Below are 27,309 nucleotides of genomic sequence, written 5' to 3'. Positions count from 1 at the left end.
CCCTCTGTTATGGGCAGCATGCCAAATCTGTTTACCTTATTGTGCTCCAGGACAATATAAACCAAGACATGATGTGAACTTGTGAAATAAGTATGACAGTTAACATGAAACAGGATTCACAGCTCATTTTTACCTCCGTGATGTGATGTATTTTTGATTATAAAATGGATAGTTCTGACCCTAGATTCTGATTGGTCAATTATACAGCGAACAAGCCGTGCTAAAATCCACAATATGCTAATAGATATGCCGCAAAAAAACCTGTACACTCCTGTGTATAATCAGTGCAGCACCTATAGAGAACAGGTTCTGTTACTGTTTACAGGGTCTGTAAGTGTGTTTATATGCACGATTCTGCTTAATAATCCGATAGCGTGTTCTGTCATGTAAACGCCTTTAACGGTTTTCCTTTATGATGTCATAAATGGTTAAAAGTAAAAACCGATGGACACAGTTAGATTTTTGTCTTGATTTTTTTGTATTGCATGTAAACACCTTTACCAGCATTCTTACCGGAGAAAGGTGTGGTCACACTAGACTTGCACTCCATTCACTCTCATTCAAACGCATCCGAATGTGGGGACCGGAAACGCAAGCTCATGCAAAGAAATTTCGTGTAATTTCGCTGCGGACGAACGTTCAAATTTAATGAACTCTGACCTGGGAATCCGCATGACGAGAAGACGTTCGACCAATAGAAGATCGAAACATCACACGCTGAGCTCTTGGCTTAATTGAAGGCTGATTTATACTTCTGCATCGAACCTATGGTGTAGGTTCCACGTAGTGGCCAACGTGTTGGTTTGCATTTAAGGCCAAAACATACTTCACGCAAGTACGCAAACACAGACACAACCGCTTGGCCAACACATGGCCAACTCGTGGTCCCGTGCGCTCTTGCGTTGCTCTGGCGGTTACAAACCTCAGACCACAAGGGGGGCAATAGATTTTTTAGGCGTGACCACGAAACGGGACATGGCAGATGAGTCGATAGTTGAGGAGTGGAGACATGGAGAAAAACAAGTTCTTTAAAATGGACTGGGGACAAAAATCGTATGTATCTTTCTAAAAGATTCAACTCAAATTGCTGCCTGATTCCACCATGACAATTCCACCCTAGCACCCCTAGAGGCAATGCTGAGAATGCAGCGCGTACTTACGTTGGGTTATGAATTGAGCGCTGACACATTTCACAATGCAATGACGCGTAAAATCGAGCTTGCCTACCAAGGTGTGTCTGTATTCAAGTACTTGCGTAGAGTATGTTTGGTCCTTTATAGTCTGCGTTGTTCTCTAAACTACTCGCCTGAATAATGTAAAATGGGTGTTGTTTTAAAGACTTTACAGTGTATAGAGGCAATATAACCAACTCTTACCAGGTGTTTTTTAATTTGCTGACAAATTAGAAGTGTTCCGTTTCCATAACTTATGAAATATGCTTATTTACTGAACACATACTGTCAAACATACGGTCAAATTATCGTGCCGATCATAATGTCCACGAGTAGAATACAAAACATATTATTTCACTAACATATCAAATTAATATCAAGTAGTGGCTTGGAGAAAAAGGCTTTTAGAGTTTATAAGCTGTAAACAGATACTGTATCTTTTGTTGTGTTTCGCTTGTAACTTCATGAAACACAAACAGAATAATAAAAAAAACAGCAGATGCTTCTGAATGAGACAATGTCTTTAAAGGTCACGGGTCCAAATACAATGTGATATGATGCACAGATATTAAAATAATCTTGGATAAAATGTGACGCTACCTCAGACATCCTTGAAATCATCCTGGAAGGCGGTCTCTGATAACAAAGTAGATCAATCACAGCTGGTGTGGTCTGCGTCGATGCAACGTGTAGTTATATTTTAGAAGAGGTGCACGACAGGATACGGCGTAAGCATAACTGCCGTAGCTATGCGTAGCCTACGCCGTAGGTATAAATCAGCCTTAAAAGAATACATACGTATTTCAAAGCTGCATGTTTTATTGTTGCAGGAAAATGAGTAGATGGTATATTTTAATTTTTTTTAGATAGTATTATTTGTGATTCAATGGCTGATTATGACTTTATAAACACTTATTTTTTGCTCTATTACTCACACTGCTGTTATGATATCGAAACACTTTTACTATAATGCATCATTTGAAAATCTTTTTAATGCTTGTATTACAGACCCACCTACATTTACACACTTAGTCCAATGTGATTAACTTCCATATTACCTCATCTGACAAGAAGTGACGTGATTGCTTTGGAAAATTTGTTTTTCATGTCGCATTTGCTTTTAAGACACTATCGGCTAGGTTTAGGTGCTGGATAAGGGTAAGGATGTCTGTTTTGTTTACTTCACATTTACAGTATCATTTAGATCACTATTGGTTAGGTTTAGGTAAAAGTTTTAAGTTAGGGAGGTATGTTTTACTCATTAAAACCTCCATCTAATATTCAACTTAAAAATCTAGTCTGATGACGACACCATTTCACTCACTTTTGGCACCCCCCACTGGACATTTCACTGGGAAACTGCAGCAGAACATGTAATGAAACACGAAACTTGACCCAAAACCTGACATTTAATCATAGAAAATATTCCCTGTCTTAGGTCAGTTAGGATCACTACTTTATTTTAAGAATGTGAAATGTCAGAATAATAGTAGAGAGAATGATTTATTTCAGCTTTTATTTCTTTCATCACATTCCCAGTGGGTCAGAAGTTTACATACACTTTGTTAGTATTTGTGTAACACTTAAGAAGGTAAGGAGGAAGCTGGGACCGGCTTGACAAACACATAGACATTTAATGACACTTTTCAGCGTACAAAGAAAAAAAACATGCACTGCTTTTCAGCCAGCTGCGTCAAATCACAAAAACACTCAAACACGCGGACAAGCTTCGTACATCTCTCTCCCATCTGCCGCTGTCTCCTTTCCTTATACTTCCGCCTCCCCTCGCTGGAATGCGAGGCAGGTGTGACGCGCAGGTGGAAGTCATGCGGGACTTATCTTCCCGGCCTCGCTCTGCCCAGATGCCGCTCGGCTCCGCCATGCTCACCACAATTTGGTAGCATTGCCTTTAAATTGTTCAACTTGGGTCAAACGTTTTGGGTAGACTTCCACAAGCTTCTCACAATTTTTGCCCATTCCTCCAGACAGAACTGGTGTAACTGAGTCAGGTTTGTAGGCCTCGCACACGCTTTTTCAGTTCTGCCCACAAATTTTCTATCAGATTTAGGTCAGGGCTTTATGATGGCCACTCCAATACCTTGACTTTGTTGTCTTTAAGCCATTTTGCCACTATTTTGGAGGTACGCTTGGTGTCATTGTCCATTTGGAAGACCCATTTGCGACCGAACTTTAACTTCCTGGCTGATGTCTTGAGATGTTGCTTCAATATATCCACATAACTTTCCTTCCTCATGATGCCATCTATTTTGTGAAGTGCATCAGTCCCTCCTGCAGCAAAGCACCCCCACAACATGATGCTGCCACCGCCATGCTTCACAGTTGGGATGGTGTTCTTCGGCTTGCAAGCCTCACCCTTTTTCCTGCAAATGTAATGATGGTCATTATGGCCATATATATATACACACACAGAAATCAAGCAACGGACATGTCTGTGATTGGTTGAAGCTCCACTGTTGCCAAAAGTTTGTGCAATAGGAATAAACGTTAATGTAATCCTATATTGTGAATTGTTGCAGTTGTTACTGTAATCTCGATTTATTTGACTAATCGTACAGCCCTAGTAAAAAGGGTCAATTTTGATATCATGCTGACTTTAAATGTAGTGTTTTACTTTTTGATAAGAGACACATTTCATGCTCATTCACTGTTAACTTGTGACTCTCTCTCTCTGTATCTCTCACTCTCAGTTAGATGGAGGAGAGAGAGCGGAGCAGGAGTCGATCTCCGCGGAGGGTGGGTCGGGTGGAGCAAGTGGTAGGGAAATGGCTGCGCCGCTCCCGGGACTCGCTCAGCAGGTAGAGTATATCACACACACACACACACACACACACACACACACACACACACACACACACACACTGTAACACAAGGAGTCCAAGGAGAGAGCAGGTTGAGGTCCTTCCCTCTGGTTTTATGGTTCTCATACACAGTATCACATGATTGTGCATTGGCCTTCATTTCTTAATGGACCCTTCTATAAATTCCAGCTTTGTGAAGATCATGACATTCAGTTGTTGTTGAGGCTGGCTCACAGGGGTGTTGCTGAAATCTTGTGGTCAATGTTTTCATAAAAAACAATTCTGAAGTATTATACTCATCCTGCACGTTTGGCTACAGAGATCAATGAAACCTCAAATCATGCAGCTTGTTGATGAGAGGTGTGCTGTTACCTTTTCTTACAATTTTCATGTGGCAGACGATAAAACTGGCAAAACATCCCGATAGACATATACTGACATTCACACTTGCATAAACATTTGGCTGGTAAATACTTGTTTTTGTTTTTTTTCCCTCTGAAACACACACTGTGCTGAAATTATTCCTTCATCAGAACTGAGATTGGAGCTTTTCTCTTTTTAATTTCATGTGCCGGAGGTTTGCAGTTCATTTTTCTTCCACCCGCTGTTACAAACACAGTAATTTCCTGCAATGTACCCACACACTCATCAAGACAATTATCGTTGCCTAGATTTTTATGAGTATGTTGGTATACAGTGACATCATTTGCTGAGGTTTATGATGTTGTTTTTGAAGGAAAGTCTCTGTAGATACTTATGCTGTAGTTATTCATCAATGGTTATGAATAAAATTCACTCAATCCCTAAAACATATTAACAGACCCACCGTATACAGTGTACAGTAAATACTAAGCAGTATGAAGTGAGAAGCATGCTAGCATTTAATGGCGTGCAACAGTCTGGTTCTGGAAAAAAAATCCCATTCATTTTCTCTATAGAGGAAAGTTGGTGCATATTAAAGTTTTTATGCACCAAATAATGCAATAATTTAGTAATATGTGATCGTTTTCCATGCTGTCTTTGGCCCTCTGTCTGAAATGCTTGTTTTTGGCTTCAGCATCTCCTTGAAACTTCAATATAAATGCCCACTGTTATGATTGGCTAACATCATGCAGCCCCTCTAATATAACCATATGTATTTTAAACTCAATCGAAAAACAATGAACCAGCTCCACAACAATATTACATTTCAGGGTTTACACATAACGCATACCCAACACATTACATCCAAATGTATCAAACTGTTCAGTCAAGCACAGCAGCACCATAAACTATAAAGGTCAAACAGTCATAACATATGAAAGATTTTTGAATGGAATTGGCTGCTTATGGATTTGCAGACAGGTCCAGTAGTGTTTTTAACTGCACCATCTTTCATTGAATGTGGTGCAGTTCCCGAACTTCATTTGCAAATGCTTGAAACATATTGTGACAGGTTTACAAGCAATCCACATTGATTTGAGCCGAAAACAAATATAATACACATTTAAATGTGCTAAATACACACAATACAGTTCACAGTGAAATGTTCAACCTGTCTCATAGAATGAATGTTACTGTAACTACATTTTTGCAAACTGACTTTTACGTGCCTCGTTCTACGTTTTGCCGCAGTTTTCTGGTGAAATGAACACAACTCATGACTACAACGGCTGATTATGACTTTATAAACACTTATTTTTGACACTATTACTCGCACACTGCGATCATCATGTTATGATATCAAAACACTTACACTAACGCATTTGAAAAACAATACATTTTAACGCTTGTATTACAGACTCTCTTACATTTGTACACTTATTTCTAAGTGATTAGCTTCCATGGTAGCTCACCTCATAGAGTGTTGGACTTTGAACTCAGAAGACCTAACATTTAAGCTGACACGTGAGACGAGAGTATCATAGAGGCGACACAAAATTATGAGGTTGCTTCAGAATATGTGCTTTTCATTTCTCATTTTGTTTTTGCCATTGTTTTAGGGTAAGGATGTCCGTTTTGTTTACCTCTTTGTTCTTACCGCTTGGTTTACTGTAAATACTCTTTTTGTATTGAGGAGGAAGTTTTGAGTTCTGAAATTTACTGTAGGTTTTTATAGTACAATGAAATCTTGCATGCCAAAAAATCAAGGACAATTTTAAAGACAATATGTAGAAGCCATCCACCTGTGTTATTTCAACTTCTGGTGAAGAACTTAACCCATGGTCCTGAAGCGAAGTGATCCACCGATCAAAAGAGCTCTGCAGCGACCGCCCACTACCATGATGCAATTGAGTCGGTCTCCCTACACTCTCAGACTACTTCTATATAATGTGTGTGTGTGTTTGTGTGTGTGTGTGTGTGTGTGTGTGATATATATATATATATATATATATATATATATATATATATATATATATATATATATACACACACACACACACACACACACACACACACACACACACACACACACACACTGGCAGACAAGATTGTTTGGAATAATGTACAGATTTTGCTGTTTCAGAAGGAAATTGGTACTTTAATTCACCAAAGTGGCATTCAACTGATCACAAAGTATAGTCAGGACATTACTGATGTAAAAAACAGCACCATCACTATTTGAAAAAAGTCATTTTTGATCAAATCTAGACAGACCCCATTTCCAGCAGCCATCACTCCAACACCTTATCCTTGAGTAATCATGCTAAATTGATCATTTGGTGCTAGAAAATCACTTGCCATTATATCAAACACAGTTGAAATCTATTTGGTTCTTTAAATGAAGCTTTACATTGTCTTTGTGTTTGTTTTTGAGTTGCCATAGTATACAATAGACTGGCATGTCTTAAGGTCAATATTAGGTCAAAAATCGCACACAACAGCTTTCTCTAGAAACTCATCAGTCAGTTGTTGTTTTGAGGAATGAAGGCTATACAATGCTTGAAATTGCCAAAAAACTGAAGATTTCATACAAAGGTGTACACTACAGTCTTCAAAGACAAAGGACAACTGGCTCTAACAAGGACAGAAAGAGATGTGGAAGGACAGATGTACAACTAAACAAGAGGATAAGTACATCAGAGTCTCTAGTTTGAGAAATAGATGCCTCACATGTCCTCAGCTGACAGCTTCATTGAATTCTACACGCTCAACACCAGTTTCATGTACAGTAAAGAGAAGACTCAGGGGTGCAGGCCTTATGGGAAGAATTGCAAAGAAAAAGCCACTTTTGAAACAGAAAAACAAAAAGAAAAGGATAGAGTGGGCAAAGAAACACAGACATTGGACAACAGATAATTGGAAAAGAGTGTTATGGATCTTAACCCCATTGAGCTTTTGTGGGATCAGCTAGACTGTAAGGTGCGTGAGAAGTGCCCGACAAGACAGCCACATCTATGGCAAGTGCTATAGGAAGTGTGGGGTGAAATGTCACCTGAGTATCTGGACAAACTGACAGCTGGAATCCCAAGAATCTGCAAAGCTGTCATTGCTGCACATGGAGGATTTTTTGATGAGAACTTTTTGAAGTAGTTGAAGAAGTTCTGAATATTTTTTCACATTATTAATGTCCTGACTATACATTGTGATCAGTTAAATGCCACTTTGGTGAATAAAAGTACCAATTTCTTTCCATAAGAGCAAAATCTGTACATTATTCCAAACTTTTGGCTGCCAGTGTGTATATATACAGTACTGTGCAAAAGTTTTAGGCTCTTGTGAAAAATGTTGTATAGTGAGGATGTCTTCAAAAATAATGCCATAAATAGTTTTCATTGATCAGTTAATGTCATACAAAGTCCAGTAAACATAAAAAAGCTAAATTAATATTTGGTGTGACCACCTTTTCCTTTAAAACAGCACCAATTCTCCTAGGTACACCTAGACACAGTTTTTCTTGGTTGTTGGCAGATAGGATGTTCCAAGCTTCTTGGAGAATTCACCACAGTTCTTCTATCTATTTTGTCTGTCTCAATTGCTTCTGTCTCTTCATGTAATCTCAGACTGACTCTATGTTCAGTGGGGGGCTCTGTGGGGGCAATGCCATCTCTTGCAGGGCTCCCTGTTCTTCTATTCTAATATTTTATATTTGCAAAAGTAATGTTTTGGAGTCTAAAATGTATATTTCCTATTGACACACTAAAGCTGAAGATATAAATAACCATCTTAAGACAAATGCTTTTGTGAAACATCTTAACTGCCTAAAACTTTTGCACAGCACTGTATGTATGTATGTATGTATATATATATATATATATATATATATATATATATATACATACATACAGTATATATAGATATATTGGTAAATACTTAGAATCATCATCTTTAAATCAATAGTTTTCCATTGTTTTAAATGTGATTACATCATTGTCTGCACTTCATGGGATTGTAGTTCATTCCCTCACGAAAGACGTTAAGTACACAGTCTTGTACTTTTGTTGTTTTTTTGTTTTTTTTATGAAATCCCTATGGAAAAAATACTTCCGGAAAAAAAGATGGCTGAAAACTTGGATGGGCACTGTTACGCTCTATTGAATATTTTTACATTTACATTAATTTATTTTATTTTTTCTTTTACACCAAATCATACTAAAAATAAAAAATAACTGTAACAATTTCTAAAATGATAACTGGACGCCACTCCTTGAATTAAACACAAGTCACGTGACACTCATGATACTACTGTTGAAATGCTTGTTCGCTTCATACTGCAAACTGTTTCACATACTATTTAAAAAAATCATAGTCAGTATACAGTATATACTATGCAATATGCGATCCTTTTGTGTTTTTGTCTCTGAGAATTGTATGTCTGATCTGTGCTGTCTCTCTGTGGTAGAGAGCGTATTCTGGGGGGCAGGAGGGCACGCTCCAGAGAAGCTGGACAGCAGAACTTCCCAGTGAAGGTGACAGTGGAGGTGATCAGAGATGATGTACTGGACTCCCATGGTTTTACTCTCTCTGCACAGCACCCCCTGCTGGTCAGGGATGTCACTCCAGGTACATACACTCTTCATGTGGATTTTGGCTTACAGGACTCACTGGGGCAATGAGCTGCTCACCTGTTTTCAAAGTAACACAGATTAGGATCTAAGCATGGCACATTTGAAAAAATCACAAATGAGATCTCTTGAAAATGTCAACTGTTGCTCCTAGACAGCAATGAGATTAAATGAAGAGCAATTGGAGACTTCTGCTTCTCAACAATGTCACGAAATGTGCTCTGAATTTGTTTTAATCTCCAATCAAAAGTCAGAAATTTCAATATGGACTCAAACATTTGTTATGACATTTTTCCAAGACTTGTCAGGCCATTTCATGGGGTCTTTAAAGGAAACATAATAGATCATCTTATCTACTGAGCTTTAAAAGAGCACTAAAAATGTCTTCTGTATGTCTGTGCGAGTGTCTCTAGGAGTCTCTATAAATGTCCCACCTCTGCTGCAATAGTTTGTATTTACCCCCGTTCTGCTGCTGTGACAGATATATTGTGAAACTGTGATAAAGGACTTGACACGTGTGTGTGTGTGTGTGTTTGTGTGATGTGGCCACCTGCTTCTCTTTCATTTATTTATTTAATTATGATGCAGGTGTGCGAGTTCTATCAAACATAATCTCTCTCTCTCACACACAAACACACATTGACACAAGCTGATTACATTTATTCTCGCTTTGAACTGACAGTTACTGACAGACAATCTCTCTCACACACACATTAACAAGCTTTAAACCAGCACTATTCACCAGCAAACAAATAGCACTGTTCCAAAACCTAGTGAGCTGCCTACATAGACAGCATTTAAAGGCATCATTTGTGCACTCCTGACATAAAAGCCGTTCCAAAAGGTAGGCAACATAATTACGCTGCCTGCTACTTTATTTTGGCCAAAATGTACTGCAGCATCGCAGGTATCATTTGCATTGCGACAAGCTCAGTGAAAAAAAAAATCATACAAGATGGCAGATAAGTCAAGAGAAATACTGACCATGAATAAACTTTTATTCAATAGAGCTGTTCAACAGTGATGTCAATTTATAGGCGAACTCAGAAGGCTAATTAGCCAGGGGTTCCCTCAGGAATTTCCTATGTTTTTTTAGAATAGAGATTTTCAAATTACAAGTTAAAATTTGTTTTATGGCTTTCATGTTTTGTTTTAGAATATAAATTACACACGGTCATAACTCAGTTGTGGATTTTGAAGCTGTTGTGTCTTTTAAAAATGTATGTTGCTAACCCGTCGCTAAATAAGAACTACAACAGTCGTCCATTTCATAAAGCACATAGGTCACATGCTGATGGTAGTTGCAGTCCTTAATTAGCATTGTGATAGCAACATGCATTTTTTTTTTTTAACACAGTAGCTTCAAAATTAATATTTGAGGTATGACTTTGTAATTTATCTTCTACAACAAAATGTGAAATTCTCCTCAAGTAATTTTAACCACAGACCTTGTTTTACTCATAAATCTAAAAACCTATAGGAAATTCTCTAAGAAACCCATGATTTGAAAATGCTATTTGTCTTCCGGTTTTTTGGACTACAACCTGAACAGCTCTATACCGAAAAGTATCAATAAAAATATTTAAATCTAATTACAAATGGAATATTTTACCCTATATACTTTGTGTTATTTATTTATTTTACACTCATTATGCTGCGATCACGTCTTGTTATAATTTGCGTAATTACGAGATGACAACTCAGAAACAGAAACATAATTATTCATTTTTTATGGCAATATTCAATGACAAATCAGTTCATGTTTAGCTTTGTTGGTAATGCCAGGAAAATACTTCATCACTACATAAATACACTATATTCTCTGGCAAAATTCTGAAGAGCAAATAAAGCGCACCAGGTGGCAGTGCCTATAATAAAACAACATATCAAACAGAAATATGTAGAAGAAAAGTTAGAGATTTCATAAAATTCTGAGTTTCTAATTTGTACGTACAAGTTCTTGTTCATACAGTACTTATTGTAAATCGTAAATACAGTAATCCTTATATTAAAAATCAAAATATTAGCTTAGCAACATGCTAACGTCAAACTCTGTAGAGTGCAACAGTCTGGTTCCAGAGGTACAAATCCCAAAAAGGTTTTCCACAGGGAACAATCTAAGTTTATAATGTTGTGATTCACCTCGGAGCTGGTTGGTTTTGTTCATGGCTTAGAACTCTTTTATGAAAGATTTAATGAAATCCCTATGGAAAACATTTATGGGAAAAATCCCTCCAGGATCATGACTCTTGTGCGCGTTGTGTGAAGAGCAGAGTTTCTGCCTACGTAGAGTGTTCCAAATCGGTCACTTATGAGGTTCAACTAGGATGTTGTCTTAGAAGGCAGCTGCCTATGTAGCTCAAAATGTTTTGAAAGAGAGCTAATGTGTACAGCTACAGTGTTCTCACAGAAACACACACTCTCTCTCTTGCTTCTGTGCTGACTTCTCTCTTTTTGTGGCAGAAACACTGATAAAAGCCCAGAGGGAGAAACCTTACAGCTCTACAACCCATAATTATGAGAGAGAGAGAGACAGAGACACAGACACACACACACACAGAGAGAGAGAGAGAGAGAAAGAGAAACTGTTGGCGGTTTGTTCTGGCATGCAGAGAGTCAACAGGGACTGAGGGGATGTAATCAGGCCAGAAGGGCAGATTGTGTGTGTGTGTGTGTGTGTGTGTGTTCTAGCTTGAGGACAAATAAGTGTAAATGGCAGAACAGAGAAATGAAGAGACAAACAGACTTACAGTCACACACTCTCATCAACAGTAACATCAGATGTGACATGAATAATGAATTAACAGGCCAAACACTTTCACTGTTACACTGTTATACATTCATTTGTGGTGGTTGCTAATGCAGGTATCACTATTACTATTGCCCATATTTAAAGGATTTGAACAAACCCCTAACACTACATATTAAACTGGGGTGCAGCTCATCCCACAATGTTGTGCTAAGGACATGAATGATTCCTCAAATTATACAGTAATATAATATACATTCAGTATGTACAAAACTAGAGAATCAGTGGAAACAGTTGTGATTGTAACGGATGTGTATCTTTACACCTATGTATGTGTAGGAGGTCCAGCAGATGGTCAGCTCTTACCTGGAGATCAGATCCTGAAAGTGAACAATAACACCATGGAGGATCTTTCCCCAGAAAATGCAGAACAAATGATTAGGTATCTCTCTCTCTTCCTCTTCCTTTCTTTAATTCGATGATCTAGAAGACTAACCTGATTCTTGTGCTTTACTGGGTAGATAAGCATGTGTCTTACACATATTTGGGGAATCAAATGGCCATTTATTTGTATTTGCACCAGTGACAGAGAAAGCAAATACATAATATATCAGTCTACTCTAGAGAATACGAAAAAATAAGATAAAATGGAAAGACATTTTTTTAAATAATAAACTAATAAAAAAAATATAGTAAAAAATTAAAATACATAAAGGGTGATTACATGAATTTTAAAAGCTTTAGAGGTTTTGTCATGTGTATTTTGTTGATTCATGTCTTTTATTTTGAAATGTTTAGTTCCTGTTTCCCTTGTCATGTGATTCCTGTTATCCCTCCATTGTTCTTGTGTCATGTTTTCATTGGTTTATTGTTTAATTAGCTTATCAGTTCTGTTTGTTCATTGGTTTATGTTCTCCCATGTCTTGTATTTAAGCCCTCATGTTTGCCATTGTCGATTGTCAAGTATTGAATGTGAGTATAGATGTTTATGTCAGGCCACGTTTATGTCAAGCCATGTTTTTGTCAAGTCAAGTTTTTATTCAAGTCATGTTCATGTTTATATTTAGTTAGGGTTTTTGGATTTCACGTTCTGTAAATAAAACTGCACTTGAGTTCTCATCATCTTTACGTCATCGTCATTGCCAGTGCCAGCATCGTTACAGGTTTCACAGTTTCAGTCTAGGATTCTGTGTTTTCTTAATTGAAATTATAAGATCTTAAGATGATCAATCAAACAAACATCAATCAGTATTACAAAATATAATACACAGAGGCTTTTTCAGATCCTTTTTGAAAATAATTAAACTGGAAATGCACATAGGACGATGATAAATTCATAACATCCAGACTGGATAATTGTTATAGAGGGATGTGATAATTGTAACATTGTAATACATGGAAAAAAAGCTCAATAATGTTGATATGCATATATATTTAATGTGTATTTACTTATGTTAGTCAATGAACACATCATAAGATTATGAAGCAGTAATTAAACTCCTGTTAGGGTATCTGAAAGGAGGACCCAAGGGCAGAGGTTAGATATGACAATTAGTTTTATTTTTGTTGGTGAGAAGGGTAAGGAACCGAACTGGAGCAATGGCCAGCTTAGGCCTGGGGGAAAGCAACCTCAGAGGACCGAGCAGGGGACTGGAAGGACAAGTACCCGATTAGCAAATGGAGCCTGGTGAATAGACCAGACCAGGCTGATGGATGGAACAGACTTGGATGGAGTGCTGACCAGGAGAGCACCCACGCCAGAACCAGACAGGAAGCCAAACCAGCGACCCACCACAGGAGAACCGACAGACAGGAGAGAGCCACAAGCAAGCCCAGAGAAAACTAGAGGTCTGACAGCGGTCAATCCAGAACCAGACAACAGGGGTGAGGAGTGAGCGCTTCTCCTTACAAGGGTCTGGACTCGCTCCCTCAGAGGACAAGATGAACCCCAGGAACAGAACTGACTGCGCATGGAATTGACACTTCTCCACCTTTATGAAGAGTTGGTTCTCTAGCAGCCAGCATAAGACCCAGCGGACGTGCTGGGTGTGTTCCTGGAGAGATTGGGAGAAGATCAGAATGTCATCCAGTTAAATGAACACAAAATGATTTACCATGTCCCTCAGCACGTCGGTCACCAGGGCCTGGAAGACCGCCAGAGCATTTGTTAAACCAAAGGGCATGACCAGGTATTCAAAGTGCCCTGTTGGAGTATTGAAGGCAGTCTTCCACTCATTCCCCTCCCAGATCCGCTCAAGGTGGTAAGCATTGCAGAGGTCCAACTTTGTAAAGATGGTCGCCCCCTGCAGAGACTCGAAAGCTGAAGACATTAGTTGTAACAATACCTGTTTTTAACCGTATGTCATCCAGCCCCCAGTAGTCAATGCAGGGCCAGACTGACCCATCTTTCTTCTCCAAGAATAAGAACCCCGTTCCAGTGGGTGAGGAGGATGGACGGATGTGACCAGCTGCCAGAGACTCTTTGATATAACTGTCCATGACCTCCCTCTCCAGAGCCGACAAGAAGAAAAGCCGACTTTGAGGCAGAGAAGTGTATGGAAACAGGTCAATAGCACAGTTGTAGGGACAATGAGGAGGAAGAGATGCAACCCGAGACCTATTGAAAACCCCTCGCAGGTCATGATAAATGGTCAGGACTCCAGACAGATTCACCGGCTCGACCTGAAACACAGAAGGAGAGGACATGTGAGACAGAGCCGATCCCAGACAATGCTGCATATAAAAGGGGCTCCAGGACTAAATAGACTGATTAGCCCATTTTATATGAGGATTGTGTTTTACTAACCAAGGATGCCCCAACACAATAAGGGCACATGGAGAACTGATCAAGGAAAACACAATGATTCCCGGAAAAAATAAGACTTACCGGACCAGTGGTAGCGGTCACCTCCTTCAGAGGTTTTCCACAGAGGGCACTGGTGGCGATGGGCTTGGGCATCTTGCTTATGGGTACTCCCAATTTTATGGCCGTGACAGTGTCCATAAAGTTGCCTTCAGCCCCGGAGTCCAGGAAAGCAGAACATTGACAAGAAGTGTTGCCCCACTGCAGTGAAACTGGAAGGAGGAGACGGCAAGAGGAGGCTCCTGTTAGCTGAGAGGCGCTCACCAGTAGGCCTCCATTTACTGGTGAGCGGCAGCTTTTAATGGGCAGACGTTGGAATGGTGCCCTGGTTTGCCGCAGCACAGGCCATTGGTGAGGCGACATCATTTCTCCTCCAACGACAGCTTGGTCCGACCCGCCTGCATGGGCTCGGGTTCGGTGGCACAATCCGAGGTGAAGGAATGGTGGGTGGAGGCTGGCTCCCCTAGAGCGAGGGTAGAGTGAGGGGCTCTGAGATGTTGTCGCAGTGCTAGGCGATCATTGAACCGGATGGCGCGATCAACAATGTCGTCCAACTTGGGCAGAAGGTCTAAGGTGAAGATCTCATCCACCACCTGATCAGAGAGCCCATGCAAGAACCTGTCCCACAGCGTGCCCTCGTTCCAATCACCGAAGTGGCAAGAGTCCTGAACTTGAAAGCATAATCTGAAACAGACCTTCTCCACTGCCGAACCGTGGAAAGCAGATGAGTGGCTTCTTTGCCTCGAGAAGTGCGATCAAAGACCTTGCTCATCTCCATCGAGAAACTCTCAAAAGAGGCACAGCAAGGAAGTTTGGCATCCCATCCTGTGGTTCCCCACTCACGGGCCCGACCAGTCAAGAGAATGATAACATTAGCTACTTTAGCTTTGGTGGAGAGTTGAAGGGCAAAAATTAGCAAGACTTGGGATTGGAAAGGCTTACAAGACTTGGGATTCCTATCGTAGGCGGCCGGAGGATTTAGGTGAGGTTCAGAGTGTGGCTGTGCAGGCTGGTCAGCAGGGGGTACAGGAGGAGTGGCTGTGGGAGCAGGACTAGGGATAGAACTCCGTAGCTGCTGGAGTTGGGACATGAGCTCAGCGAGCTGAGCAGCCATGGCTTCCAGCATGTGGTTAGACTTGGAAAGTTGCTCTTTATGATGCTTCAGTATGGCAGCCAGGCGGGATTCCTCAGCTAGGTCCATGCTGGCCAGTTTGTACTGTTACGGTATCTGGAAGGTAGAACTAAGAGCAGAGGTGAGAATAGATAATTCATTTTATTTCTGTTGGTGAGGAGGGTAGGGAACTGAACTGGAACAATGGCTGGCTTAGGCCTGGGGGAAAGCAGCCTCAGAGAACCAAGCAGGGGGCTGGAAGGACAAGGACTGGATTAGCAGATGGAGCCTGGTGAATAGACCAAACCAGGATGATGGATGAACCAGACTTGTTTGGAGAGCTGACCAGGAGAGCACCCATGCCAGGAACCAGACAGGAAACCAAACCAGCGACCCACCACAGGAGAACCGACAGACAGGAGAAAGCCATAAGGAAGCCCAGAGAAAACTGGAGGGCTGGCAGCTGACAAACCAGGACCAGAGAACAGGGGTGAAGTATGAGTGCTTAATCCGGAGTCTGTCTGAGAAACACTGAGGAGAAATTGTCAGGGATCGGTGGAGAAAACTCTGAACACAGACACAAGAGCAGAGCACTAGAGATTTAACCAGCAGAGACCAAGTTACTAGCTCAGAGAACCAAAACTAACTGGCACAAGACAACAAACACAGGGAGTTAAAGTAAAAGGAGAGAGGTGATTAACAGAATGGAAACCAGCTGCTGTAAATCACTGTTAATGAGTGCCACGAGCTGAGGAAGGTAATTAACACAATGACAGACATGTGAAGCATGACACACACACATTTACTATGATGGGCACTGACATGGGCACTGACATAGATGCTGAAAAATCTCAATAAGAAGAAATCAGATTTCGTGCATAATGTAGAACGTTTAACTATAGGGAGGCCCTAAATACACTGGGCCACTATGTTTGATTGCTCATATCTTTAAAAAGCATAAAGGCGTTTGCACGATTTATGCCGCACTTCTGTGACTTTTTATAAGCAGCAAAATGACGTCACTGTGACATCATCGTGAACAACAACTTATCTACAAATAAATAAACAAGTAAATCTTTTAGCTACATTTTTAAAGGCAGCAGACTTAGGTGCTTCTCTTTCACCATGTGGCCCCTTTGTTTTTTGGGGGGGCCAAATGATTTATTTATTTATTTGTATAAGTTGTTGCTCACGATGACGACACAGTGACAATTTTGTTGCTTACAAAAAGTCATAGAAGTACGCCAAAAAATGTGCAAACGCCTTTATGCATTTTTAAGATATGAGCAATCAAACATAGTGGCCACCCTGTATAAACAAGCCCAAAACACACTGGGGACTCTTATTTTGAAATGACGGTTTTATTTTTTTTTTTTTCATAAGATAGGAAGTTGAAGACCCATTGTATGTGCTGATGGGTCATGTTTCTATGTAGTGGCATTATAATAATAATATAATCATAATAATTTTATTTATATAGCACCTTTTAGTGACTAAGCACAAAGTGTTTCACAAAGCATAAAATCCAAAACACACATAGTAAAACCCAACATATTCACATAGTAATAAAAGCAAGTCTATACAAATGAGTTTTTAAACTCAGGGCCTTCACTACACTTCATTGTCCTTTGCATCCCCTCGCTTTAATTTAGAACACTTCATTATCTAATCGAAATATGCATAAAAGTGAGGATAAAAATGAGGATGAATACTGTCAATGATGACAGATTTAGATATAGCAAATCCCTAGGAGGTGTCAGTAATTGTTTTTTATTTCACCTCTAGAGGCCACTGTTATACAGTAGAGTCAAGCCGTTCTAACTGTAGAATCATTCAGCGCTGGCCACAGAGGAATAATAATATAAAAAAAGTATTGGCATAGATTTTTGCAGATAACCAATAGTTCCAAAAAACAACTATCAGCACCGATAAATCAATAATATCAATATATCAGTCTACCTCTAGTTACCGTTAAGAAATAAACTGCCTCTAAAAAAAATTGTTTTTTTTTTATTTATTTTTTTTACAAAATGCATACCTAAAACTAGTATGAGTAGCATGCTAGTATGCTATTCTGAATGTAGCCCTGTCCATTTGTCTTTAGCTCTGTTGCCGGTCAAAGGTCAGAGGTCACTGAGAAATATGGTGGTTTCTGTACTCATGTTTTTTTTACTTTATGATCCACCCTCAGGGAGTGCCAGGACTCTGTAACCATGACAATCCTCAGGAACATGTCGGTACGTACTGAACACTGTTCCCATCAGTACTTCCTGCTATTGAGTCAGTTAATTGGTCTTTGGATTAAATCTTGTATCTTTAAAGTACTGTAGTTCTTGGATTAAGGTATCAGAATCAGGAAAATGTAATTTTGCTTGCAGAATCCTAAGTCTTCATTCATCACAGCAGAGAAGAGAGCTCGCCTGAGAAGAAACCCCGTTAAAGTGCGCTTCGCAGAAGAGGTGGTTGTCAACGGACACACTCAGGTGAGGACAAAATACACACACTCAACTCTCAAGCATGCCATGGTCAGGCTTACACTGTGTCCTAACCATTTTTAGGCCTATTCAGGAGCAAATATTCACTGTGATCAACAAATCGAAATTCAATTGAAACAATGCATTGCTATGGATCTATTCACACCGGGGAAGAAAATGTGTTCAATGACAAAACAAGGCTTGTTTTTATCCCATAGTCTAGATTAATTAGTTTTTCTTCACATGGATGGTGGATGACTAAAAACTCACTAACCAATAAGATAGAAGTTTAACTGTTAAAGTCTAGTGTACACTGCACGACTCAAGTTCATCTCCTTTGATGTTTTGTGTCAGCGACTGTTTTGTGACAAGAAGTCTCAGATCTCACGACGAATGGTCGTGTATTGTGCACACTCCTGTGACATGCTGAGACTAGTCACAGACGCAACGACAGTTTTCAAGCCAGCTAGATATCTAGACGTCTTTTTGTCAGGTGTGTGCACTGTCCCGACGAGCGAGAGACCGACAATGAGCAACAACCAATGAAATAGAGAGAGAGAGTGCAAGAGGAGAGCAAGGTATTGGGAAGCAGGAGATAAAAAAATAAAACATCACCCACATCTCCCTACCTGCTGTCTTTAATATTTTCAGCTGTTTTTCTTTTCTTTTTTTCTTTGCAAATGGTGCAAATAAGCCCCAAAACGGCTGTTTGTTGACATTATCACAGAAAACAGCGGGAGTTTATGAATGAATTTCATTATTGTAAAAGAAGCGTTTTGGCCGATTCATTTGAAACGGGAAGAATCTAAAGAAAGCTTTAACTGGATCCAAACTGTTTTGAGAACACATTCAGACATTGGGCTCGTAGTTTCACAGCAGCAGAGCGCCGCATAATAAAATAAGAGTTTAAACTTTGCCGCTTACGTGCAGATTTAAAGGGAAATAACCGCAAAATCTAAACATTTTAAAAAGTGAATGTATTTACATGCACAAGAACTTTATGAAATTCTTCAATGTGTCTGATATCAACATGCAGGGACACAGATATGGGAAACATGCACATTAGAAGCTCAGTTAAAGGTACTGCACAGTTTTTAGCACTTTCTTTCTCGTCTTTTACTTTTTTGTGGTTTATTATCATTTAGTAATACACAGATGTTATGATTGATGTGTGTCCTCATGAAATCAGAGACTTTCCCCTCAAAATATGAATACAAGTGGTCAAAAGAGACGACCAGGTGTAACAGTGATGTGTCTCACTTGTACACTTGATCAGATCACCCAAAACACATCTTATTACCAGGTGTACACAGGGCCTCAGTCTGGGATGAATGGTCGTGTGGTTGATAGACACGGTCTGCGAACAGTAGTGTAGTGTGCACACCAGCACGATGGAAAACAAAACTGTGAGTCAACCAGCTCCAAGGTGAATCACATAATTACAAACTTTTATTTGGAGCAAAAACATTGTAAAAAAATTTGACAAAAAGACAAAAGTACAAGACTGTGCACTTAACATCTTTCACAAGGGAATGAAGTACAATCCCATGAAGCATTGCGAATGATATAATCGAATTAACAACAATGGAAAAATATACAACTATTGATTTAAAGTTGTTGATAATAAGCAATAAGAAACAATATATTTTCATTTTATTGCAAAATATTTAGATATTTGCAAATATTGTATATACAATTCTCTGATTGGTGGATCTTTCTCTTCAGGATCATGGGTAGTGTGGTTCTTCACCAGACATTCTGCTATTAAACACGATTTCTAAAAAATGAAAAAAAGTATGCAAACACCATTGATTAACAACCTTGGATCTCATGAGGTCTGTCTTTAAAAGTTTATAAGTTATCGTTAAAATGAAATTTGCCTATGGAAAAAATACATCGGATTTTTACTTGCGGAACCAGACTGTTGTGCTCTATTCCCGGTAGACCGATAGAGAAAATATATATATTTACATGTGAGTTATGATTGAGAATGATGATTCTCCTAAGCAGTGTTTCTTTCATTGTTTCCAGGGAAACTCTCTTCTTTTTCTGGCCAACGTTCTGAAGGTTTACCTGGAGAACGGCCAGACCAAAGCCTTCAAATTTCACAAGACCACTACTGTCAAGGTCTCACATGGTTTATTTTACTGACCCCAAAATCCAGTATAACTTCCTCATCTATAACCACCATACACTGAGGTAAAGTTGTGTGGATGTTGTATTAATTTCATCTCTATATCTAGGATATTGTGTTGACTCTGAAAGAGAAGCTGTCCATTCGCTCAATTGAGCATTTCTCACTGGTGCTGGAACAGCAATATAACAACACCAAACTACTGTTACTGCATGAGGAAGAGCTCATACAGAAGGTAAAACACAATGTATTGCACACGAGTGAGCAATAATCGAACATGTCTCTCCCACTTAAGTATCATTGCGAAGTCTGATTCATTAGCGAATCAGTTCATTTGGACAATTCATGATTCTGGAGTAAATGGTCCCAAGTAAATGATTCACCAATACTTTTCACTAAATATTTCGAAAACAGAAGACAGAACGGCACACATGGACTTCCAAGGATGGACTCTATCATTACATGAACCGTCCAAACTAGCCAATTCACTAAAGTGAATCAGACTACCCAACATTATGTAGTACAAGAGAGAGAAGAGTTTAGAAAAGGACATTTGATTATTATATCAGTTTGCTTGGCTGTAAAGATGTATGCGCAGTAGAAAATGACAAAAGCAGCAATGTAGAGTTTTGTTTATATGTTGGGAAAAAAATTTATTGGAAAAGTGACACTATTTTGAAGTCAGCTGAACTACTGTCACGCTATTGGAAAATGTAGTTAAATGTGCACTTTTTAATGTTGCGCTGGCCAATATGGCAGTCATCTTGGAATTATTGAATACTGACACCTAGTGGCGTGGAAGCAGCATCATGCAAAAGCAATAGTTTTCAGTTATTGATGCCATTGCAGAAATGCACTATTGGCAGTCAGCCATGATTCATTTATTCTGTGACAGTAATATGTCCAATAATATGGGGGTTACAGAGGTAAAATGAATAGTATTCGGCTGGTCATGCGATCTCAACATGGCGGCTCCCATGAGGCAGCTCCATGTATTCTGTTTTTTTTTATTATTAGTGCTCGTCCATAAGCATTCAGTCTATTTTGTGATCCCACACACCTTCCCCACTGTTTCGTTAAATATCTCAGTGTGGACTAGAAGCTTAGAATCTAGGTAGTGTTGGAAAGACTTTGCTATGATATATAATATTTCATCATTGGTGGTCGAGAACATATTTTGCTAATGATTTGTTTATTTTGCTGTTTCTGCTGGACTGCAAATTTTGTTCTGGACATCTGAGAAAAAAACATTGGATTATTTACCCAAGCAAAAGACATGTAGAAAAAGGCTCATTTCAAAGAAAACAGCCTACGGTAAGAGATGATATAGGGTTTGTGGCTACATGGGGATTACAGAAGCAGTGATCAGAGCAGGCATGAGACGTTTGTCTTTGTTGTCATTCAGAACTCATATTTCACTTTTAGATTTTTTTTTGTAGTTAACATTTTTTATTGATTCCTACAGTAAATAAAGAAAATAAAAACATATATACATAGAATCAACATTTAAATCCCACAACCACCCCTCCCCCTCCCAATCCCCACCCTGACCCCCAACAAATATCACACATGAGTAGATACACACACAAAAAAAGCAAACAAACACAAAAAATAATATATATATATAATTACACACATTTATACCTCAAACTCTCTCTCCAACCCCCCCCATAAAAAAAACTCCAAATAGTTGTCCCATTTCCCAACAAAAAAATCCAAGTTACTCCGTCTTCCAAATGACACAAAAGCCGCCACCCTACCCATCTCGGTGCACCACTCCTGAAATGGGGGCGCCCCAGCTGACCTCCAACCCCTCAAAATATTCTGCCTGGCGATCATCACACTGGTCAGAACCCAGTTCTCTATGTGTCTGTTTCCCCACATCGAGTCTGGGACAAAATGAAACCCAAGTGCCCAACACGTCACACAAAACTCTGAACCTTCAACCAAAATTACTGGATTTCAACACCACCAAAAAACATGAGCCATGTCTCCATCCTCCGATTGGCATCACCAACAGGTGTGCCTTTAAGACCAAGTGATACAATCTAGAGGGGGTCCAATAAAATCTATGTAAAACCTTGAATTGCATAAGGCACACCTTTGCATCTCTAGATGCAGACTTGACATTTTTTAGAATCCTAGCCCACACTCCCTCCTCCAATACCAAGTTTAAATCTTTCTCCTATAATCTCTTGATAGAAGTTAAAACTCCATCCCCCAGACTCTGAATTAGCAGGGAGTAACACACTGATGCCTCATAACCTTTTCCAAAAGCAGTAATCACCATTCCCAGAGTATTTACCACTTTAGGGGGGTGTATGATACTCCCAAAAATAGTACAGCGCAGGTGGCGTAGCTGTAAATACCTATACAACTGAGATCTGGGAATCCCAAAATGTTGAACCAAATTTTCAAAAGATCTCAACACTCTCATATAGGTCACCGAGTGTATTAACTAGCCTCACAATCAACACTGACCAGCAGAAAGGGGACTTATTAATACATAATTTTGGGTTCTGCCATATACCCGAGGCAACATTTAAATAAATGTCCAAATTAAACACTCTGGACACTTTTGTCCATACCGAGTGCAAATGCGAGATAATGGGGTGTAAATTAACTTCTCCGATTAGTTTGATAGAAAGGCTTTGCAATGGCTAAATAGGGGCAAGGACTTGCTGTTCAATACAAAACCAGGGAGGGGCTCTCTCAGGTGGAAGCGACCAATGAGCCAAATGTCTGAGACCGAATGCATAATAATAAAACTAAATCTTGGGTAGACCTAGCCCACCTTTGTCAATTGGCCTATGTAACTTATTGAAATGTAATCTGGGACGCTTACCATTCCAAATGAAGGACTTCGCTATGCAATCAAATTGCTTGAAATAAGAGAGGAGGACATCTACTGGGAGAGATTGTAGCAGGTAGTTACATTCTGGAATACAATTCATTTTAATAACATTAACCGTCCCACTCATAGGTAAATGTAATGAAGCCCACCTGCCCACATCACTCGAAAACCTTTTTATTATAGGGTCAAAATTAACTTAACTAAATCAGACAAATTTGCTGGGAATGAAATGCCCAAATACTTAATGCCCTGTTTGGGCCACTGGAATGAGTCCGGCTGAAAAGCCATTACTGGGCAGTATGCTGTCAGAGACAAAGCATTGGATTTAGACCAATTGACTCTGTATCCTGAGAATTAGAAAAGGAATTAATAATTCTGTGGAGGCAAGGCATAGATCTAACGGTGTCGGAGACGAATAATAAAATATAATCAGCGTAAAGCAAAAGCTTATGCACCATACCTCCCGCCACCACCCCTGGAAAATCATCTTCCTTATTTATCACAGCTGCTAATGGTTCCAGGGCAAGACAGAACAATAATGGGGAAAGAGGGCAACCCTGCCAGATGCCCCTATCCAGAGTAAAATAATCTGAAATTAATCCATTTGTTTGTACCACCGCTACCGGGTTTCTATAAAGTAATCCAATCCATCCAATAAAAGTATTCCCGAACCCGTATATTTCCAAAATCATAAAAAGATAATCCCATTCTACCATATTAAATGCCTTTTCGGCGTCAAGTGAGATGGCAGCGACCGGAGTCTGATCATTCGCCACTGACCACATAATATTGATGAAACGCCTAATGTTATCAGAAGAGCTGCAGCCCTGAATAAACCCCACCTGCTCTATATGTATAAGAGATGTCATAACTTAATCGGTTAGCCAAAATTTTTTACAATATTTTAACATCTAGCTGGATCAGGGAAACTGGACGGTAACTCTTACACTCGCTATGATATTTGTCCTTTTTAAGAATCAGACTGATCTGGGCTTGTGTCACCACCAGCAGATTTCACTGAAGGAATGGTAGAAAAAGACTCACTCTGCTTTATATGTCTAGCCAAAAGCTTCCCTGCTTTGTCCCCCGACTCAAAGTATGACTGTCTTGCCCTGGATAGCCAAAATATACCTTCCGCGACAAAATAGTATTATATCAATTGGGTCAATTTTCCGAGGCCATTAGATGGCATTAGGCGCTTCAGCTCTGCCTCTGCACTTTTAATATTCCCTTCCAACTCCACGAGTTCTTGAGCTTTGGATTTTTTGATGAATTAGGCATAGTGTATGATCTGACCCCTAAGAACCACCTTAAGTGCCTCCCAAGCCATGCCCACAGAGGATACTGAGGTCCAGTTGATCTCCATATAAATATTGATTTCAGCCTTTAACATTTGTTGGAATTCAGGATTTTGCAAAAGGGATAAATTAAAGTGCCAAATATATGATTTATTTTTCTACGAATGTGGCAACACCTCAACTCACCAGGGCTAGATCTGAGACTAAGATGTTTCCAATTGAGCAGTCCACAACAGATTAAATGGGATTTATGTATATATATATATAAATCTAGAATAAATCTTATGGACTGATGGAAAAAATTTATAGTCCCTAACAGGTGGGTTCAAAAGTCTCCAAATATCTGTAAGACCAAGATTTTTACACATCCTGTTAAGAGTCAATGTTGCTTTAGGGGGCTAACACACTGTTGCTTCACTATGATCAAGGACTGAGTCCATCAAAAGATTAAAGTCTCCTCCCAATATTATATCATGTGGGGTGCCAGCAGCTTGCAACATCCCTACAAGATCTATAAAAAAGCCCTGATCATCAGCGTTATGTGCGTAAATATTAGCCAAAATCAACCTTTGCACCTGAATTTCTGCTAAAACAATAATGACTTTTCCTAATTTATCTTTAATCTGTTTGAGACATTTGAATTGTAGATGTTTACTTATCAATGTAATGACTCCCCCTGCTCTTACTTGAGCCAGCACTAAAGAAAACATGTCCACCCCATATCTTCCCAAATTTTTCAGCCTCCTGCGGGGAAAGATGCGTTTCTTGAAGAAACACTATATCATATTTCTTATGTTTAAGAAAAGAAATAACCTTTTTTCTTTTTATGGGTTGCCCCAACCCATTCACATTCCACATGGAGAGAGGCAATCCGTTCATATTAACATTTGACATTTTGACATATGAGAAAAAATAGATTGTGTGTCAAAAATAAAATTATAAAGACCACATTCCAACATTGGTGCAACAATCAGCCCCCGAACATCCCCCAGAACAATAAAAACAGAAAAAAGAAAAACATGCTCATTAACCCTGCGCACGATGGCGCCAACCGGCGTCCATCCCTCTAAACTCAAACAGTCCATGTACGCCTACGAGAGTCCCCGTGACAACTTTGCCATTGGATTGCTGAAGTCCGGTGTTTCTATACAAATTTTGTGAAACAGAATTACACAACAGAAAATAATCTATAAAACAAACTCCAGCCAATAGGCAGAATAAGCACAAAGAACGTGTAGATTCATCCACATAACTGTCCTGAAGGTGTGTTCCTCCACAAAACAAGCTCCAGCCGCTAGCGGAACCAGCAAAAAAAAACAAAAAAAAAAACGTACAGTTTCTTCGGGCAGTCAAATGAATGTTCAGTGAGCCAGCCCATTCGGCTGTTACATGAGTGTAACAAGTGCCCTAATCACTCTAATTGTTTGCAAGAAATATTCCACAAAACAAACTCCATCCAATATGGGGCATAAGCACAAAGAACATGCAGATTCATCCACAAACTGTCCCGAAGTCTCCGAATACTCCAGATAATCGATCCGTTTCTTAACATCCGCCATTCTTGTAACCAACTCAGTGAATTTTGTCTCCATGGCAGTGATCGATCGACGTATTACAGCAAGATCCTCCAAGTCAGCAACGACCTTCGTCAGCATTGCCGAAATGTTCAACAGTTGACGCTGAATCTCTTTCACCTCACTGGCCAAATTGAGTCCCGGGCTTTAGGCCTGCTGCTCAGGGACTTCAGCTTGAGCATGAAAGTGTCTTTTAATGTCTTCAGAGCCTGAGGATTTTGAATTCTTTGACATATTGTCTTCACAGAACAGTTATGGAACAGGGTGTATCAAATCTCACCTGTCTATGACACAAAAAGCGTTAAAACCAGCAAAGTGCGCAGAGCTCGCCGTTCACTCGTCCGAACCTCGCATGGCGCCACATGACTCACTTTTGGATTCTTTTGATAATCATTGAAACTCTGGTGTTAAGGCAACAAAATAAATATCATTTCTAAGAACGAGAGCTTTCATTTAATACACAACTTGTCTATTTTAGTACTATTTGAAAAACATTTATAGTCATATTAATATTTCTACAGCATTACCACAAGTTGGGACTCATTTGTGATGCTGAGGATTTCAGGTCTTGTTATATTATGTAACAAATGCAAAAGTGATGGAGTCAAGTTCAGATTCTAAGCTTTCAAATGGTACCACATATGACTATTTATGTATCCAAGGACTTTTACATTTTAGGCGTAAACCTCTTACACACTACTGGTCCCGTCCACTGGACCCAAAGAATTAAAGGGGTTAATCTCATTTGATTTTATACATATTTTTCAAAAGTTCTATTCATTTATATAAGGGTTAAAGTGCATCTTTAAGTTATAGTAACATCACTACTTTTTAGTTTGTTACTCCCAACACTGACAACTTCTTAACATCTATGCAATTTTTATACCTGCTGTTACAGGTGGTGCAGAAGAAGGATTCCCATGACTACAGGTGTCTGTTTAGAGTCTGTTTCATTCCCAGAGACCCAGTGGACCTCATGCAGGATGACCCAGCGGCCTTTGAGTACCTCTTCCAACAGGTAATATACATTTACCTCAATAGAAATAAAGCAATGCTTAACTATTCCTTTAAGACCACTGTATATATCTGTGTGTGTGTTTGTAGAGTGTGGGAGATGTGTTACAGGAACGTTACGCCGTTGAGATGAAGTGCAACACGGCGCTGAGACTAGCCGCTCTGCACATGCATGAGAAACTGGCGAGCTGCGGACAGACCACAAGAGCATCTGTGAAGGCTGTTGTGTAAGAGCACACACATACACATGAGAGCACTTATA

At 39.5% G+C, this 27,309-nt stretch overlaps 1 protein-coding gene across 3 annotated transcripts in view; it reads left to right on the top strand.

The window, feature by feature from the left end:
* frmpd1b (FERM and PDZ domain containing 1b) overlaps window positions 1-27,309 on the top strand; it is a 73,504-nt gene that overhangs the window by 31,182 nt on the left and 15,013 nt on the right. For all 3 annotated transcript variants that reach the window (XM_051658533.1, XM_051658534.1, XM_051658532.1), the window contains 9 exons: window positions 3,881-3,988; window positions 8,814-8,974; window positions 12,065-12,167; window positions 17,891-17,936; window positions 18,078-18,182; window positions 20,205-20,300; window positions 20,417-20,542; window positions 26,932-27,051; window positions 27,138-27,274. In XM_051658533.1, coding sequence (XP_051514493.1) covers window positions 3,885-3,988; window positions 8,814-8,974; window positions 12,065-12,167; window positions 17,891-17,936; window positions 18,078-18,182; window positions 20,205-20,300; window positions 20,417-20,542; window positions 26,932-27,051; window positions 27,138-27,274 — 998 coding nt within the window. In that variant the 5' untranslated portion in view covers window positions 3,881-3,884. The remainder of the gene's footprint in view (window positions 1-3,880; window positions 3,989-8,813; window positions 8,975-12,064; window positions 12,168-17,890; window positions 17,937-18,077; window positions 18,183-20,204; window positions 20,301-20,416; window positions 20,543-26,931; window positions 27,052-27,137; window positions 27,275-27,309) is intronic.

The sequence above is a fragment of the Myxocyprinus asiaticus genome, chromosome 27 (assembly GCF_019703515.2).
Source record: "Myxocyprinus asiaticus isolate MX2 ecotype Aquarium Trade chromosome 27, UBuf_Myxa_2, whole genome shotgun sequence".
In the NCBI taxonomy this organism is placed as follows: domain Eukaryota; kingdom Metazoa; phylum Chordata; class Actinopteri; order Cypriniformes; family Catostomidae; genus Myxocyprinus; species Myxocyprinus asiaticus.
The sequence above is the reverse complement of the archived record's forward strand: the minus strand, read 5'-3'. Positions and strand labels throughout refer to the sequence as shown.